Source organism: Panthera uncia, chromosome C2, assembly GCF_023721935.1.
Source record: "Panthera uncia isolate 11264 chromosome C2, Puncia_PCG_1.0, whole genome shotgun sequence".
Classification (NCBI taxonomy): domain Eukaryota; kingdom Metazoa; phylum Chordata; class Mammalia; order Carnivora; family Felidae; genus Panthera; species Panthera uncia.
This window is the reverse complement of record NC_064810.1, coordinates 123,642,903-123,659,924: the sequence shown is the minus strand read 5'-3', so window position 1 is coordinate 123,659,924 and position 17,022 is coordinate 123,642,903. Positions and strand designations below refer to the sequence as shown.

Genomic DNA, 17,022 nt, shown 5'->3' with positions numbered 1-17,022 from the left:
GTGCTCCTGTCCTAGAGAATATCTTAATTCCTTTTCAAAAGCTGCAGTGTTCCACTGCACAGATGTACATTAATTTTTTTTAGCCATTAACCCACTGACAATCAACATTTCTTTCTTCTGGATCTTTTACAATTACAAATAACATTCTATTACAAGTAAGCTTGTACATGTGTAGAAATGTTTGTGTGAGTTACACACATGTACATTATTATGCATATATAGTATATAAGTAGTATGAACTAAGCTCCATAAATACGGGAAATAAACCACAATTCTCACACCAGGAAACCTTTACCATTGGTTATAAAGGAGGTAGGGAGTAAGAACATAAAAAATCCATTTGATCTTATCTAAGTTCTATTTATCCTCATTATCCCCAGAGTGATTTTCCCATGACAAATCCAGATAATAATATAAAGAAGTTCAGAAAGATTGCCCCTAATAAAAATAAGAGGGAAGATAATGACATATAATTAAAAGAAAACCAGAAACACAAATAACTGTAATATAATATAGTAAAATATAGTATGTAAAAAAATATTTTTCACAAAAATGTGGTTTAAGTGATAGAAGGGTTCTATTAAGAGGCAGATAATTTCTAGTAACAGATAAATAACCAGAGGAAGTTTCACAGAAGAGATGAGCCCCATTAAATATCTAAATGAAGATGATCAACAAACATGTGGATAACTTTGGAGTCTAAGTCCAGCCTGGAGACATAAATCTGAGAGACATAAACTTAGACATCGTACTTAAAGTCATGAGATTGGATGTGATCACCAAGGGAGTAGTGTGTGTAAACCAAATAATGTCTAGCATTTGTTAATACAATCATAGGGTTAGTATAAACATGACACAATGTTTGCTAGAGATTGTTAATCATTTGGGTAGAGAGCTACAATAACAAACATCAATCAGGACAACTACAAAATAAGAGTAGTTGTTTAATAATAAACAAAAGCCTCTGAAATAATAGTATACCAAAAAGAAATACCAATAATGAGATGCCCCCTAAGAATTTGGAAATTAAAACAATACTACCTATAACAGAAAGTCCTTATACTATTTGTTTTCATATGGCTGAGTAAACAAAACCAGAGATCATGAAGTCTTCTCAAATATAAACAGTATTAAAACGGCTAAACAAAGCATGTATCAATTGAAACTCTGAATTGTCAAAAGTGGAGCCAGCTGACTGAAAATGTTTAAGCAATCTTCGTAACAGGTACTGGAGCAAATGTGTCAAATCTGATCATACTGACGATCAGATCTCTCAATATAAATTAACAGCTTGGTAGTTCAGCATTCTTTTTTAAAAAATGTTTATTGGAGGGGGGAGAGGGAAAGAGGGAAGGAGGGAGGGAGAGAGAGAGGGAGAGAGGGAGGGAAAGCGCGCACACAAACAAGCTGGCGGCTGGGGGAGGAAGCGGGGGAGGGTAATCCCAAGCAGGCTCCATGCTGTCAGCAGAGAGTCCAACACTGGGCTTGATCTCACAAACTGTGATTAAGACCTAAGCTGAAATCAAGAGTTCAACACTCAACTAAGTCACCCAGGTGCCCCTGGCATTCTTGAGATAAGGACTTTCAGAAGTTTAAGATGTGAGTTCAAAACTCAGCTTTGCCATTTATATGCTATGTGTGACCTTGGGCAAACTACCACTTCCTATTTTTGTTTTCTACATTGTAGATCACTTATAACACAGTTTCATAGTACTGATGTTACAGTTAAATGACATAAACAGCATCAGCTTAGTGAAAAGACAGAGTAGAAATTCAGCAAGCTGCATTGTTTCAAACATTAAGAAATGGGGTTGAGTTAGGTGGGAGTATAGATGCCCATGTGAATTAATAAGTGTGAAAATATGGACGAAAGTCTAACTAACACAAGTCTCTAGAATGTACCACCCTACCCTGGTAAAATCCTTTTCAATTTTATAAATATGGGATGAACGTATACTATTTACCTATTAGATTATGGGATGGTAATTTTAGTAAAAAATCATACTTCTACCCATAAAACAGCTAAATTAGGATATGCATACTCCTTTTCAACAAGGAAAGCAAAAATATTACAGGAATGCAGTTACTGACATATCAAAATTAGAGAGGTTCTACACAATAGCCTGCTGAAGGGGTGAGAAATTCTTTTAGAAAAAAAAAAAAGGTTTTCTTGAAGAAGGCAGCACTAAAGCACAATCTTATGAAGTAAAGAATTTCAATTGGAGGAGAACAAATTCAAGTAAGCAACCACATAGACAGTTTATTCTCCTACCTTCAATCACATTTAGTCTTATTTCCCATTTGCACCTATAACCCACAAATCCTAGTGAAAACAATGTAACTTGCCACAGCCTCAGAAAAATCATATAGTGGTGGTAAGGGGAACTAGAATAGTCTCCAGCTTCTAAGTGTAAAACTTTCATTTTTCCCAAAATACTTTTGTAAGGAATATTCTACCACCAAATATTCTAACAGAATTAAGAGGTATTATAAAGAGTGATTTTAATGTTATGTCTTTTCCTCCACAATTTTTTCCCTCTAAATAAAGGTGGAGGACAAAAGCCAGTATAGAGAAAATGGTAGAAGTCATCCCTTCATCCTTTAAGACTTTGCTCAAAAATTAAAGGTTATGGAGTTTCACTGAAGCAAATTAAAAACTAAGGCAACCACGGACATAACAGCAATAACATAAAAAAAAAGAGTCTTAAGTCACAAGGACATATATACAATAATTGGTTGACATAATCATCAATTGCAACAAGTGGATCTTATCTGCATCATGATTCAAACCAACAAACTGTACTTTAAAAATTGGGGCACTGGGGTGGCTCAGTCAGCTAAGCATCTGACTCTTGGTTTTGGCTCAGGTCAAGACCTCACATTCTGTGAGTTTGAGCCCTGCATGGGGCTCTGTGCTGAGTGTGAAGCCTGCTTGAGATACTCTCTCTCTTCTTCTCTCTGCCTGTCTCCTGTTCTCTCTTTCAAAAATAAATAAATAAACATTAAAAAAGAAAAAAATAAGTAAAAATGATAATATTTATGAAATGATTATAAACTTTAAACTGATTATTTGGTGCTGCTAATATAATAGTTATCTTGAGATATGATAATGATACTTATCATTTAATAAAAAAAACTAATCATGCCCCGAGCAGAGACCTAAATAAACATTTTTCCTAAGAAGACATACAGATGACCAACAGACACATGCAAAGATGCTAAACACAGGGGCGCCTGGGTGGGTCAGTCGGTTAAGCATCCAATTTCACTCTGGTCATGATCTCCTGGATCCATGGGTTTGAGCCCCGTGTCAGGCTCTGTACTGACAGTTCAGAGCCAGGAGCCTGTTTCGGTTTCTGAGTTTCCCTCTCTCTCTGCTCCTCTCCAACTCGCATTCTGTCTCTCTCTCAAATATAAATAAACACTTAAAAAAAAAAAGATGCTGAACATTAATAATTGTTAAGACAATGCAAATCAAAACCACAATAAGGTATCACATCACACCAGTCAGTATATATAATATTAAAAACAAACAAACAGAACAAAACAAAACAAAAAGAAAAACCAAGAAATAATAAGTGCTAGTAAGGATGTGGAAAAAGGGAATTTTCATGCACTGTTAGTGGGAATGTTTTTGGTACAGCCACTATGAAAACCAGTATGGAAGTTCCTCAAAAAAATTAAAAATAGGGGCACTTGGGTGGCTCAGTTGGTTAAGTGTCCGACTTCAGCTCAGGTCATGATCTCACAGTTTGTGAGTTCGAGCCCTGCATCAGGCTCTGTGCTGACAGCTCAGAGCCTGGAGGCTGCTTTAGTAGATTCTGTGTCTCCCTCTCTCTCTACCCCTCCCCTGCTTGCACTCTGTCTCTCTCTCTCTCAAAAATAAATACACATTAAAACAAATTCATTAAAAAAAAAAATTAAGAATAGCAATGTCGGGGCGCCTGGGTGGCTTAGTCAGTTGAGCTTCTGACTTCGGCTCAGGTCATGATCTCGCAGTTTATGAGTTCGAGCCCTGCGTTGGGCTCTGTGCTGACAGCTCAGAGCCTGGAGCCTGCTTCAGATTCTGTGTCCCCCCTCTCTCTCCGCCCCCCACCCCTCACTTGTGCTCTGTCTCCCTCTGTCTTTCAAAAATGAATAAACATGAAAAAAATTAAACAAAAATAGAAATGCGAAATGACATTCCACTACTGGTAATTCCACTACTGGGTAGTTACCCAAAGAAAATGAAAACACTAATTCAAAAAGATATATGCATCCCAATGTTTATTGCAGCATTATTTATAATAGCTAAGATTTAGGGGCGCCTGGGTGGCTCAGTCGGTTAAGCGTCTGACTTCGGCTCAGGTCATGATCTTGCGGTCTGTGAGTTCAAGCCCCGCGTCGGGCTCTGTGCTGACAGCTCAGAGCCTGGAGCCTGTTTCAGATTCTGTGTCTCCCTCTCTCTCTGACCCTCCCCCGTTCATGCTCTGTCTCTCTCTGTCTCAAAAATAAATAAACGTTAAAAAAAAATTTAATAGCTAAGATTTAGAAAAAAAAACTCAATTGCCCATTGAAAGATGAATAAAGGTAAGATACACACACACACACAGGAATATTACTCAGCCATAACGAAAACTGAAATCTTTCTATCTGTATAGCAAATGAATAAACATCCATCCCACATGGATTGATCTACAGGGTAGTATGCTAACTAAAATAAATCAGATGGAGAGAGACAAATACCCTATGATTTCACATATATGTGGAATCTAAAAAACAAAACAAAGAAGACAGAAAGAGACTCATAAATACAGAGAATAAAAGTAATGGTTGCCAGAGGGGAAAGATTGGCAGGGTGGGGAAGGGGTGTGTGTGAGCAAAATAGGTAAAGGGGATTAAGAGGTACAAACTTCCAGTTATAAACTAATCACAATAATAGAAAATACAGCATAGGGAATACAGTCAATAATGCTGTAGGTACACTGTATAGTGATAGGTAGTAATTACATTTATTGTAGTAAGCACTGAATCATGTATAGAACTGTCAAATCACTATGTGGTGCACCAGAAACCCAAAAACATTCTATGTCAACTATACTTCAATAAAAAAATGTTTAAAGAAAAAGGAAGCTCCTATCTTTTAGAGATACATTCTGAAATATTCACAGATGCAATGAGGTCTGCATGACCTTGAAAATAACATGGGAAGGAAATAAGGGATGGAGAGATAAAACATGATTAGCCATGACTTGATAGCTGTGGTAGCTGGGTAATGGTTATATGGAGAATTCATTGTAGTATGCCTCTCACAAAAGGAGAGTGAAATTTTCCGTAACAAAAACTTTCATGAATAGAAAAAAAATTGTGAAGACCAAATCAGATTGTAAAATTGAGTGCGAAATAGTACAAACCTTAACCCCTGACACAGTGAATGATACTATGATCTCTGAGAGCTTATGCTACCTTAAATTAAATAATAACCAGTGTACTCACAATACATAAAGATACCCCCTCAAAGTAAGGACACCCAGAGTTCTTCTAAACTTCTCAGTCATGTATCAGTAAGAATATATTCTGAGACTGGGTCCAAATCCCAAACTAATACTACCAAAATGCACACTTAGGAGCTCACAACAAATCAGAGTTGCATCTAAAAAGCAGGAAAGTCATAACTAACTACATCTCATTTCATGTTAATCTAATCATCTTCTCCACGTCTTCACATGGATCACAATTTATTTATTACAAGGGAAGCATGGAGAGCAGAAATGATACTAAAATCAAATTCCTTTTTCAGATCATTGTCAATCCAATTCATGAAGCAAAGTTTTCAAGAATCTCTAATATGCTGCTGAAATTTTAAAAGATGTATTAACAGAACTAGAATTAACAGAAAGTTTATATCAAGCTCCTTTACTCAGTAACCATTACAAGAACAAAGGCAAGCATAATACATACTGGAGGCCGACCAGGACGACCCCTTTTTCTTTTTCCTTTGATCTCAGTTTCTTCAAGTTCGCTGCCAGCATCAGAATGGGCAGTAGTTTCATTAGTTGAATCCCTAGAAAATGTGATATATTATTTTAGTGAACAAAATTAATTCATATATACAATGCAGTTCTATTCCACTACTTTCCTTACTTCCTGGTATACAGCTGATAAGAAGGATTTTTCTTCCATTTGCAGAAAAAATCTTTAGGAAAAGGAAAATATTACCCTTCCTGCCAATATCACATAATATTGAGTGACATGAATCCCCATATCGATAGGGAAACAAAGAGGAGGAAATCATTGTGGAAATGGCAGCTGCTATACAAAATATAAATGAAAATTCAGTTATGACAGATGAATTATTCAATAGAAAAAACCTAAGTCTTGGGAGGAATTTTATTTTATAAAATCATGAATAGTTAGTAGCGTGCTAGTAAAAGTTTAACAACTGGCTCCTCAAAAAAATTACGCACGTTAATGATTAGAAATTTTACTGAAATAATGGTTCTATAAAACGAATTTACTGACAATAAAATACACAATATTCTTTTGGTTTTTTTAAGTTTATTTACTTATTTTGAGAGGGAGAGAGAGCTCCAATGGGGTAGGGGCAGAGAGAGGAGACAGAATTCTAAGCAAGCTCCACACTGTCAGCACAAAGCTCAACATGTGGCCCGAACTCACAAACTGTGACATCATGACCTGAGCAAGATGAAGAATCGGATGCCCAACCAACTGAGCCACCCAAGCACCCCACATAATATTATAAATCCCATACAACTAATTGATTCACATAAAACAATTTTGTCACAGATGCATCTATAGCTAACCTTTGATTGTAACTGATGAACAAACAGGATCCCGATATGAACAATCACGGATATCTTTGTTCACTTAATGAATAGGATACAGGGGATATGACAAAGACATTTGTTAAAACTTCACTCACTGGTCAATGTTGTGGACAATGTCTTTACTGAATCAGGTAACAGTTCTCAAATAGTGGAAGGATACTTCCTCAATTATTTTTTCTATCATATTGTAATGGATATAAACTGATACACCTTTCCATTTAATCTGCATTATTAACAGTATCTCCATAACTTAATAAAGTTTATAGACAAATGAAAGAACAATAAATTGAGCCCTGATGTGTAGTGTTTGCTGATTTTCATAATGTAAATATTACCACAGCAATTTCAAACTGCCAAAGTGATATCAACAGAGTTGAGAATAAACAGCAGTAGTACACACTAAATAAAATAGGTGTATACAAATACACACATACATTCAATAGGTGTAAATAAAAACTTCCAGAGCGTAGAAAACAGTAACATAAAATAATCAGGAAGTGATGAGTTTTGAGGATTTATTACTTTTACTTTTATTTTTAATATGATTTATTTAGATTTAAGTTTATATAATTTAACTTTTTATAAAGACATTGTTATTTTAGTAGGGTCACAAAATTTCTGGAAATTTACTTTTCAGCTCTCCAGGACAATACAAGATGGCTCCAGCATACCATTGCAATAGTATTAACAACTTCTTTGCTAGAATTTATACTACTAACAGTATAAAAGATCTATAAAACTGCAAATACAATGAAGGGAACACAGCAAATAGTGAGTCCAACACACAACCTATTATTTCTTCATCTGCTTCAACAAATGCTCTCAGTTCCATTTCCTTTTTGTATTGATTCCTTAAAGCTCAAGTCTGTAATGTCTACCACTCCTCCCTTCTTACCACGTTCTCTGGAAGATCTCATCCACTTGATGTATAGCTTCTATGCAAATAACTTCAATATATTATCAATGGACCTGATCATCTACAATTGAAGATTTTTAACTTCACATGTTAACAGCTTCTTTGAATGCCTATCAAATTCACCGAATACCACATACAAAATTAAGTCCAACACTAACTTATCTCTAGTTCTCTGCTCATGGCAATACAATTAACTAACTGATTTAATTAATGCAGGAGTGTACTTTAAGTTGTATGCAAATTTATTATGGTCACTGTTATCCTGTCTTATATTCTTAGAATCATATCAATCTTCCTCTTGTGCCATCAGCTAACAAGGGCAATCATGTTATCTTCCATATAATAATTCTCCAAATTCTTTCCATGATTATTACCATAATCACCACTCCCTGAATTAATCTCAACTTATCTATTTCTATCTCCCTCGTCCAGGACATTCTACACATAATGCCAGTAACATTCTTGTATCGTGATACCTCCCTACTTGCAAATCTTCAAAGATGACCTGGTATTTAAAACTGTGCACAGAAAAAAGAACTGAGACTTCTGGGGAAGATGGAGGAGTAGGAAGAGCTCACCTCAACCTCTAGATACATGCAAATAATACCCACATCAGCATATATAACCCAGAAAACTACCTGAAGACTGTCAAAACAGACTCTCTATAGGTAAATGTAGAGAAGAGGCCATATCCAAAAAGGTAAGAAGGGCAAAGAACTAACTGGGAACCAAATGGACCCACAGGAATGTCCATGGAAGGAAGGGATGCTATAGACACAGAGAGGATATTGGACACCACACTAGGCACACGAGGCACCCAGAACAGGGGACCTGCATTAGCAAGACTAATCAACATAACGTTTGGCTTTGAAAATCTGAGAGGCTCAACTTTGTAAATTCTTACAATCACCAGGGATTAATACCCGGAACTTTAAAAATCATCAGGCTGGCACTGGGAAGGCTGGAGGGCAATAAGATACTAGGTCCCCACCCTTTAAAAAAAAAAAAAAAAAAAAAGCACCAAACAGCCGTGTGGAGATATAGCACAGAAACAGTAGGTTGAAAAATGACTTGGGTGTACGAGAGGGAGATTTGTTTACTAATCTCAAAGCATTTGCTGGAGAGGTATGGATCTTTGGGAGATTTCTCCAAGAACAAAACTGCTGGCAGACACCATTTCCCTCACCATCACTCAGCCTAGATACACAGACACTTGCATAACCAGTGCAAACACACTCTCCTTCTAGCTTACTAACAGCACCTTCAAGTCTAAGATCTCTTGTGGACCCACCCCCTCCAACCCAGCCTCCACAGGAGTCTATCCAAAGCAGTATCACAAGCATAGCAGTGTGCAAGCAACCCTAATAGGGACCAGAAACACCTCAAAGTGACTCTGCCCTGGGCAAAGGGGAAGAAAATGACCCACACCAGTATGACTCAGGCCCTGGCAGTGAGCTGGGGGTAGACAGCTGGTCTGACTGCAGGCCTTGCCCACTGATGAAAGCTTCTCAGGGAACAGCAAAGGTAGAGTGCCCTGCAGTTCGCTGTCACTACAGCTCTGGCAAATGCCCAGTCTGACCCAACTCAATCCCAAGGCCACCCCAGACAGGCCCACTAATAACAGAGAAACCAAAACCTGCACATAAAAAGACAAGGAGAGCCACTACAGATGACCAAACTGCAGGCAAATACGGCTCAGCCACAAAAGGCAATACAACACACAAACGAGACACCACTGAAATGAAAGGTTCAGGTGAACAGGGAACATGGCACTGTACGGCACTACAGGACCCCTTCTTCATAAGGCCACTACTTTCAACAGGAGATGTAGCTGTCTTTCCTAAAACACAGAAACAGACATGAACCATCAGAAAAGGTGAGAGAAAAGAGGAATGTGTCTCAAATGAAAAAAAAAAAAAAAAAAAAAAGACAAAATCACAGCAAGAGATCTAAACAAACAGAAAAAATATGCCTGAGAAAGAATTTAAAGTACTAGTCATAAAGATACTCACTGGACTTTAGAAAAGACTAGCAGACCTCAGAGAGAGCTTTAACAAGGAGATAGAAAATATGAAAAAGAACCAATCAGAAATGAAGAACTCAATAACTAGAATTAAGAATATACTAAGGGAATAAATAGACTAGAAGAAGGAGAAGAACGGATCAGTGACCTGGAGGATAGAGTAATGAAAAGGAATGAAGCTGAACAGGACAAAAAATAATAATAGTAATAATACATGAAAAGAGACTTGAACTTGGTGACACCATTGAGCATAATAACATTTGCATTAGGGATCTGAGAAAAAGAAGAGAGAAAAAAGGGGGCATAACATTTATTTGAAGAAATAATACCTGAAAATTTCCTGAATCTGGGGAAGGAAACAGAAATCCTCATCCAAGAGGCACAGAGAGCCTCCAACAAAACAAACCCAAAGAAGTGCATACCAAGACACCTAGTAATTAAAATGGTAAAAACTAGTGATGAAGAGAAAATTATAAAAGCAGCAAAAGAAAACAGTTACATAAAAGGAAAACCCCATAAGGTTATCTGCTGATTTTTCAGTAGAAACTTTGCAAGACCGAAGGGAGTGGCAAAATATATTAAGAACGCCAAAAGAAAAAAACCTGCAACCAAGAATTATTCTATCCAGGAAGGCCATCATTCAAAATAAAAGGAGAACTAAAGAGTTTTCCAGAAACTCTCTGAATGGAAAGGAAATACCCTAAAGCAAGAGTAAGCAAGAGTAAGAAATGTAGGAAGCAGTAAAAATAAGTAGGTCTATAAAAATCAGTCAAAGGATTCACAAAAGCAGTGAATATCATATTTTACACCTGAAACTAATATAACAATGTATGTTAATTATACTGGAATGGAAGTTTTTGAAAAACTTTTTAAAAATAAACATAAAATTATAAATAGGGGCACCTGGGTGACTCAGTCAGTTAAGCATCCGACTCTTGATTTCAGCTCAGGTCATGATCCCAGGGTTGTGAGATTGAGTCCCACATCAGGCTCTGTGTTGAGAATGGAACCTACTTAAGATACATTCTCTTTCTCATTCTCTTTCTCTTTCTCTCTCTCTCTCTCCACCCCCACCACCCCTCTCCCCTGCTCACGCTCTCTCTTTCTGAAGATAAAATCTTTAGTATTCATAAAAGCAGGTGTCTGCATGATTAGCAGTAGTTGATTCCTGATCTAGCTGATCTTACTCATCTCTACTAAAGAGTAATAAATCAGGGATACTCGGGTCGTTCAATGAGTTGAGCATCCGACTCTTGCTTTAGGCTCAGGTCAAAATGTCCTGATTCATGGGATCGAGCCCCATATTGGTCTGCGATGATAGCATAGATCCTGCTTGAGATTCTGTCTCTGTCCCTTTATCTCTGTCCCTCCCCCAGTCACATGTGCACAGGTTCTGGCGCTCTCTCTCTCTCTCTCTCTCTCTCTCTCTCAAAATAAATAAATTAAAAAAAAAAAAAAAACAATAAGTCATACTGCTTTTTCCTCAATATGCACCAAATAGTTTATGTTTACATATATGTACTGTGTGCTTGTTTCTATACATGATCTAGAATAAACAAGCACAAAAACCTTGTAAGAAAACACAACTGTATCAATTACAAAAATAAATGAAAGATCTGAAAACATGATAATCTTGTCCATAGTCATACACCTAGTAAGCACCACAGTCCACTTAGATCTCAAGGTAAACCTGAATTCTCTATCTCCATGTCAGGATACTAGAATGCAAATATTATGTTTTCTATTTATCTTGTGTGGATAGAATCTACTAGTGCTTTTGATGCTTGCAATCACTAAGCAACTACAGGAACAGGTTTGTTACACCACAGAATATGTGACTCATTAGTGAAAATAATTTATCCTTGAGCACTACACATTACTCATAGAAGAGTAAGGTACAACTTATTTTCTAATTCTGACAACTACAGTCAGTTTAAAAGGTGATGACTATTACCAACAAATAACTACTACATTCCAATTAGTATACACATGTGTATGCATGTTTATTAGAATATATGATACATATTTTTTAATTTCAAGCAATAGAGAGAATATAAGAGTTTCACATCACCACACCCTAACTCTGAATCTCAATGTGCAGACTAACATTACTGATGGTTTAGATCAAGACCTAATTTTTTTCTTTTTTTTTTTTATATTTGAGAGAGAACATGCATGCACAGTGGAGAAGAGGGCACAGGGAGAAAGAGAGAGGCAGTAAGAGCGAGAGAGACAGAATCTTAAGCAGGCTCTATGTTTGTGGAGTCTGACATGGGGCTCAATCCCAAGACTCTGGGATCATGACCTGAGCTGTAATCAGCAATCCAACACTCATCTGACTGAGCCACCCAGGTGCCCCTTAAATTTTTTAATTAACAGGAATCTTCATACAAATACACAGAATTTCTGAATAGTATCCCATAATATATGTGAAATTTATTTAATTACTTCCCTGTCAATGAGCACTTAGATTGTCTCTAGCTTTACAGTATTACAGAACTAAAACAACTGTCTTTGTACACTACCTCTTATTACACAGCAACAAATTTCTCTCTAGGATAGACAAAGAATACTTGATCAAGGGTAGGCAAACTCAAACTTTGACTAACTGCTATAAAAGCCTACAAAAACCCTGCCAATCTCTAATGTTCGCATTTATAGACATAAATTAAAAGAAATAAAAAATCAGATGAAATCTTCTAAGAATGAATTTTTATCCCCTAAAACTCTCTAAATTCTGTCTACCTCTATTTGCACTGTAATCACTTCAGTTCAAGTTATCAACATATCTGGCCTGCATACTACAATATCCTCCTAATAGGTGTCCTTGCTTCTATTCTTGCCCCTCCCAAATAATCACTATACTGCATGAAGGGTGATTTTCTGAATCTCTCCCATGCATCTCTTCCATGCTTAAAATTCGACAGTGACTTCCTACTGCTCCTAAGAAGAAAAACTCAAAATTCTTGCCATCATTTAAGCAAGTCCCTGTACAATACAGCCCCACTCTGCTCCTAAGCCTTAATCTCATGCCACTCTCTATCACCAACCCTGAAAAAAGAAAAAGTACAGTTTTATTTCACTTTATCAAATATACCATGATTCCTCCTAACTCAAGGTCTCTGTACATGCCATATTCCTTCAGTCTGGAATTAACACCATTATTCCTTCTTCTTCCCCCACAGTGTTCCTTCAGTTCAGAGTTAAGCTCAACTGTCTTTTCCAGAGAAAAGAACACTAAATGAAGGCATGTGGTAAAATTCTCACAAAATTCTCTAATTTAACTTCCTAGCACCCATAATAGCAGCTCTATATATCTGCGATTATTTCATTAACATATATTTATTATACAAGCTTCATGACAGTATGGACTGAATCTCTACTATATGCTTTCTCCTCCAGAACTTAACATACTTCCAAGAACTGTATTATGTAGTAGAATATAAAAATATATGGTAACTGATAATATTTGACAATGCTTAATAGTAAATAGCACTAAGGTCAAAAATTTATCAGTGATAATAATATCTAAGTGAAACAAGAAATAACAAGGTCATTCACTGGAATTACCTTTCTCATGTCTACATTAAAAATCATTCTAAATGTTATTTATTCTGAGAGAGAGAAAGAGAGCATGAGCAGGGGAGGGGCAGAGAGAGAGAGGGAGAGAGAGGATGTCAAGTAGGCTCCATGCTGTGAGTATGGAGCCCAATATGGGGGCTCAATCTCACAAACTGTGAGATCATGACCCAAGCTGAAGTCAAGAGTCAGACGCTTAACTGACTAAGCCACCTAGATGCCCCAGAAAAATCATTCTTGGGGCGCCTGGGTGGCTCAGTCGGTTAAGCGTCCGACTTCGGCTCAGGTCATGATCTCACAGTTAGTGAGTTCGAGCCCCGCATCGGGCTCTGTGCTGACAGCTCAGAGCCTGGAGCCTGCTTCAGATTCTGTGTCTCCCTCTCTCTCTGCCCCTCCCCTGCTCATGCTCTGTCTCTCTCTGTCTCAAAAATAAAATAAACATTAAAAAAAAATAAAAAAAAAAAAAAGAAAAGAAAAATCATTCTTGAAATAAACATTAAGAATTGCCGGATCAAAATATTTTTGTTTGTTTTTGAGGAGACTGTAGAGATCAGTTTCTAGTAAACTGTCTTCACTTTACAAATGATAGAAACTCAAGTTTACAAATACTAAGAGACATATTTCCTTTCACTTACAAAGCAAACATGACACTGCTGGCTGGATGGATTAAACAAGATCATGTATGTTGCTAAAATATGTCAAAATCCTCAGAAAACTTTATGGCCTCAATAAATGTTTCTCAGATCTCAACTCGACCAAGAGTACTATCTCCCACTGACGGACTGAAAGCAAAGTTCTTTCACCCACCTCACAGATCACCACTATCCACTACCCATAATCATAATACAGGTTTTCATTTCTATGAAAAAAAATCAGTTACACACAAAAAACAATGTTAAATACCACTGTATCAATACAATTTCTCTTTAAATACAACAGTTATTGAAATACAATCTCTGTGCCATATTTAATCAGAGATACTTACTAAGGGCCTGCCTAATATACAATAGTATGAGATAAAAAAGTGGGGGCACCTGGGTGGCTCAGTCATTTAAGTGTTTGACTCTTGATTCTGGCTCAGGTCATGATCTCATGGTCTTGAGATTAAGCTCCACACTGGGCTCTGTGCTAGGCATGAAACCTGCCTAGGATTCTCTTTCTCCCTCTCGCTCTGCCCCTTCCCCACCCACGCACCCTCTCTCTCTCTCTCAAAAAAAAAAAAAAAAAAAAAAAAAAAATTAACAAGATGAAAAGGTGCAGTTCAGGCAGAAACAACAAGAGTTATAAAACATTAGGTTAAGTATGGTGCTGGAAGAAAAAGCAAAGAACATTACAGGAGCACAAAAGGAAACCTACCCCAACTTTGAGGGGGAAAAAAAGCTTTTCTGGTGGCATAATACATCAGCTAAGACTTACAGGATTAGTGGATTGGCCAGGTAAGAGCACAGGTGAGTACGCACTGCAGGCAGGACAAAGATTTTAAAGAAGAAAGAAAATACTATGTGAGGACCTCCAAACTTGGTAACACATTTAAGTTAGGGAGTAATAAAGACACAGGAGTTAAGTAATTAGAAAGGGCTTAAATTTAATCTCCTATATTTGGGAGAAAGAAGGAGGATAGGTATTGATGGCTTTCCAAGCAGTAAAGAAATCTAGACAGCCTTTTTTGTCTTAGATACCTGGAGGAAATCTTGATGAAATCTCTAAAAGGAAAAGTATCTGCTACTACATTGAACATATTTCCCAAAGAAAACAAAATAAGACCCAATTCTAGATCTGTCCTACAACTCCAACAAATCTAATGAGATGCCATCAGAAATGCCAACTTGGTATATCCTTAATATTACTTCTGGCAGTCAGAATGGTCCAATGATCTGAATCTCAGGGAAAATAAGGTGGGGAGAGGTAGGAGGGTATGTGTTGGAGAAACAGTAGGATATAGGATAGGAGTTTATAAACTATTATAAATGGTCCAACAAAATATTTACACTTTGCAGGCAATTCATTCTCTATCACAACTTGTAGCACTAAAGCTGTCAAACAATGTGTAAAGGAATGAGCATGGTTCTGTACCAGTAACACTTTATTTATAAAAATAGGCAGCATGCCAGATTTGGTCCATGGATCATAGTGTGCTGACCCCTGAGAAGAAGAGTAACCTCTTCTTTGCTCAATACCACAAAAATACTCCTATAACAATAGTAAGAGCCCTGGATGGATATGGTAATTGTACAGTCTAACTGCTGTTTGACTTCAGACATATTGCTCAACTATGAGAGAACCTATTTGATGTGATTACAGAAGTATTTCATGTACAAAAGTGTCATGTATTTTTTTTAAATAGAGGAAAAGTATAATACTTACTGTAATACTGGTAACTCTGAAGTAATCATTGCTGAAGAGGTCTTTCCACAATGTAGCAAAAGAATCAAGTGCTGTACAACTCAAACTTTTTAAATAACTTCAAAGTCAATCCTGTTAATTTAAAAAAAAAATAAGACAATTATTTTATTTCCAATTTTATTGAGGTATAATTGACAAATAAAATTGTATGATATTTAAACCACATGTGATGATTTGATATACGTACACATTGTGAAGGTCTTCTACCCCCCCCCCATCAAGTTAATCAACATATCTATCACCTCACATACTGACCTTTTATGTGGAAAAACATTTAAATTCTACTCTCTTAGCAAATTTTGATTATACACTTCAGCGTTATCAACTATATATTACCATATTACACAAGGTAATGTTACACATTAGACTTCAGACCATATTCATCTATAACTGAAAGCTGTACCCCTTCACCAACCTCTTACTATTTCCCCCACCCCCTAACCCCTGGCAATGACATTTCTACTCTCTGTTTCTATGAAATCAACTTGTATACGTGACGCCATGTGACATTTGTCTTTCTCTCACTTCTTTCACTTAGCATAATGCCTCCAAGTCGATCCATGTTGTCACAAATGACAGGATTTCCTTTAAGACTGAATACTGTTCCTATACACAAATAATGTACCAGGTTTTCTTTATTCATTCATCAACAAACAGGTTTTCCATACAGTGGCTACTGTAATGTTGCTATGAACATTTGAGTACAGATACGTCAGGATAATAATTCCATTTCCTTTAGAAATACACTCAGAAGTAAGACTGTTAGATCATATGGTAGTTTTAATTATTCACAGAACCTCCACACTGTTTCCCATAGAAACTGTGTTAGTTTACATTCTCATTAGCAGTATAAAAGGTTCCCTTTCCTCCACCTCACCACTATTAACCTCCTGTCTTTTTGATAAGAGATATCCTAACAGCTGTGAGGTGATATTTCATTGTAGTTTTGATTTGCATTACTCCGATGATTAGTGATATTCAGCACCTTTTCATGTACCCACTGGTTATCCGTATTTCCTCTTAGGGAAAAAATATATTTAAATCCTTTGTAAAATAAAATTATTTTAAAGTGAAATGAATATGCTAGAATATTTAGACTATAATCAATCAGTACTATCAAACACAGTCATTGATATTTATCAAATAAATTAAAAACTCATGTCCACACAAAAGCTTACACAAAGATATTTATAGCAGCTTTATTTAAAGTTGTCCAAACATGGAAGCAACCAAGATGTTCATCAGGAGGTGAATGGATAAACAAACTGTGGTAC

General features: G+C 36.6%; 1 protein-coding gene across 1 annotated transcript in view; it reads right to left on the bottom strand.

Annotated features, from left to right (window-relative positions):
- The window catches only part of STAG1 (stromal antigen 1), a 402,070-nt gene that overhangs the window by 272,245 nt on the left and 112,803 nt on the right, over positions 1–17,022 (bottom strand). The window contains exons 2-3 of the mRNA XM_049628788.1: positions 15,710–15,820; positions 5,941–6,043 (exon numbers count right to left, since the gene is read on the bottom strand). Of these exons, the coding sequence (XP_049484745.1) occupies positions 5,941–6,043; positions 15,710–15,738 (132 nt within the window). The 5' untranslated portion in view covers positions 15,739–15,820. The remainder of the gene's footprint in view (positions 1–5,940; positions 6,044–15,709; positions 15,821–17,022) is intronic.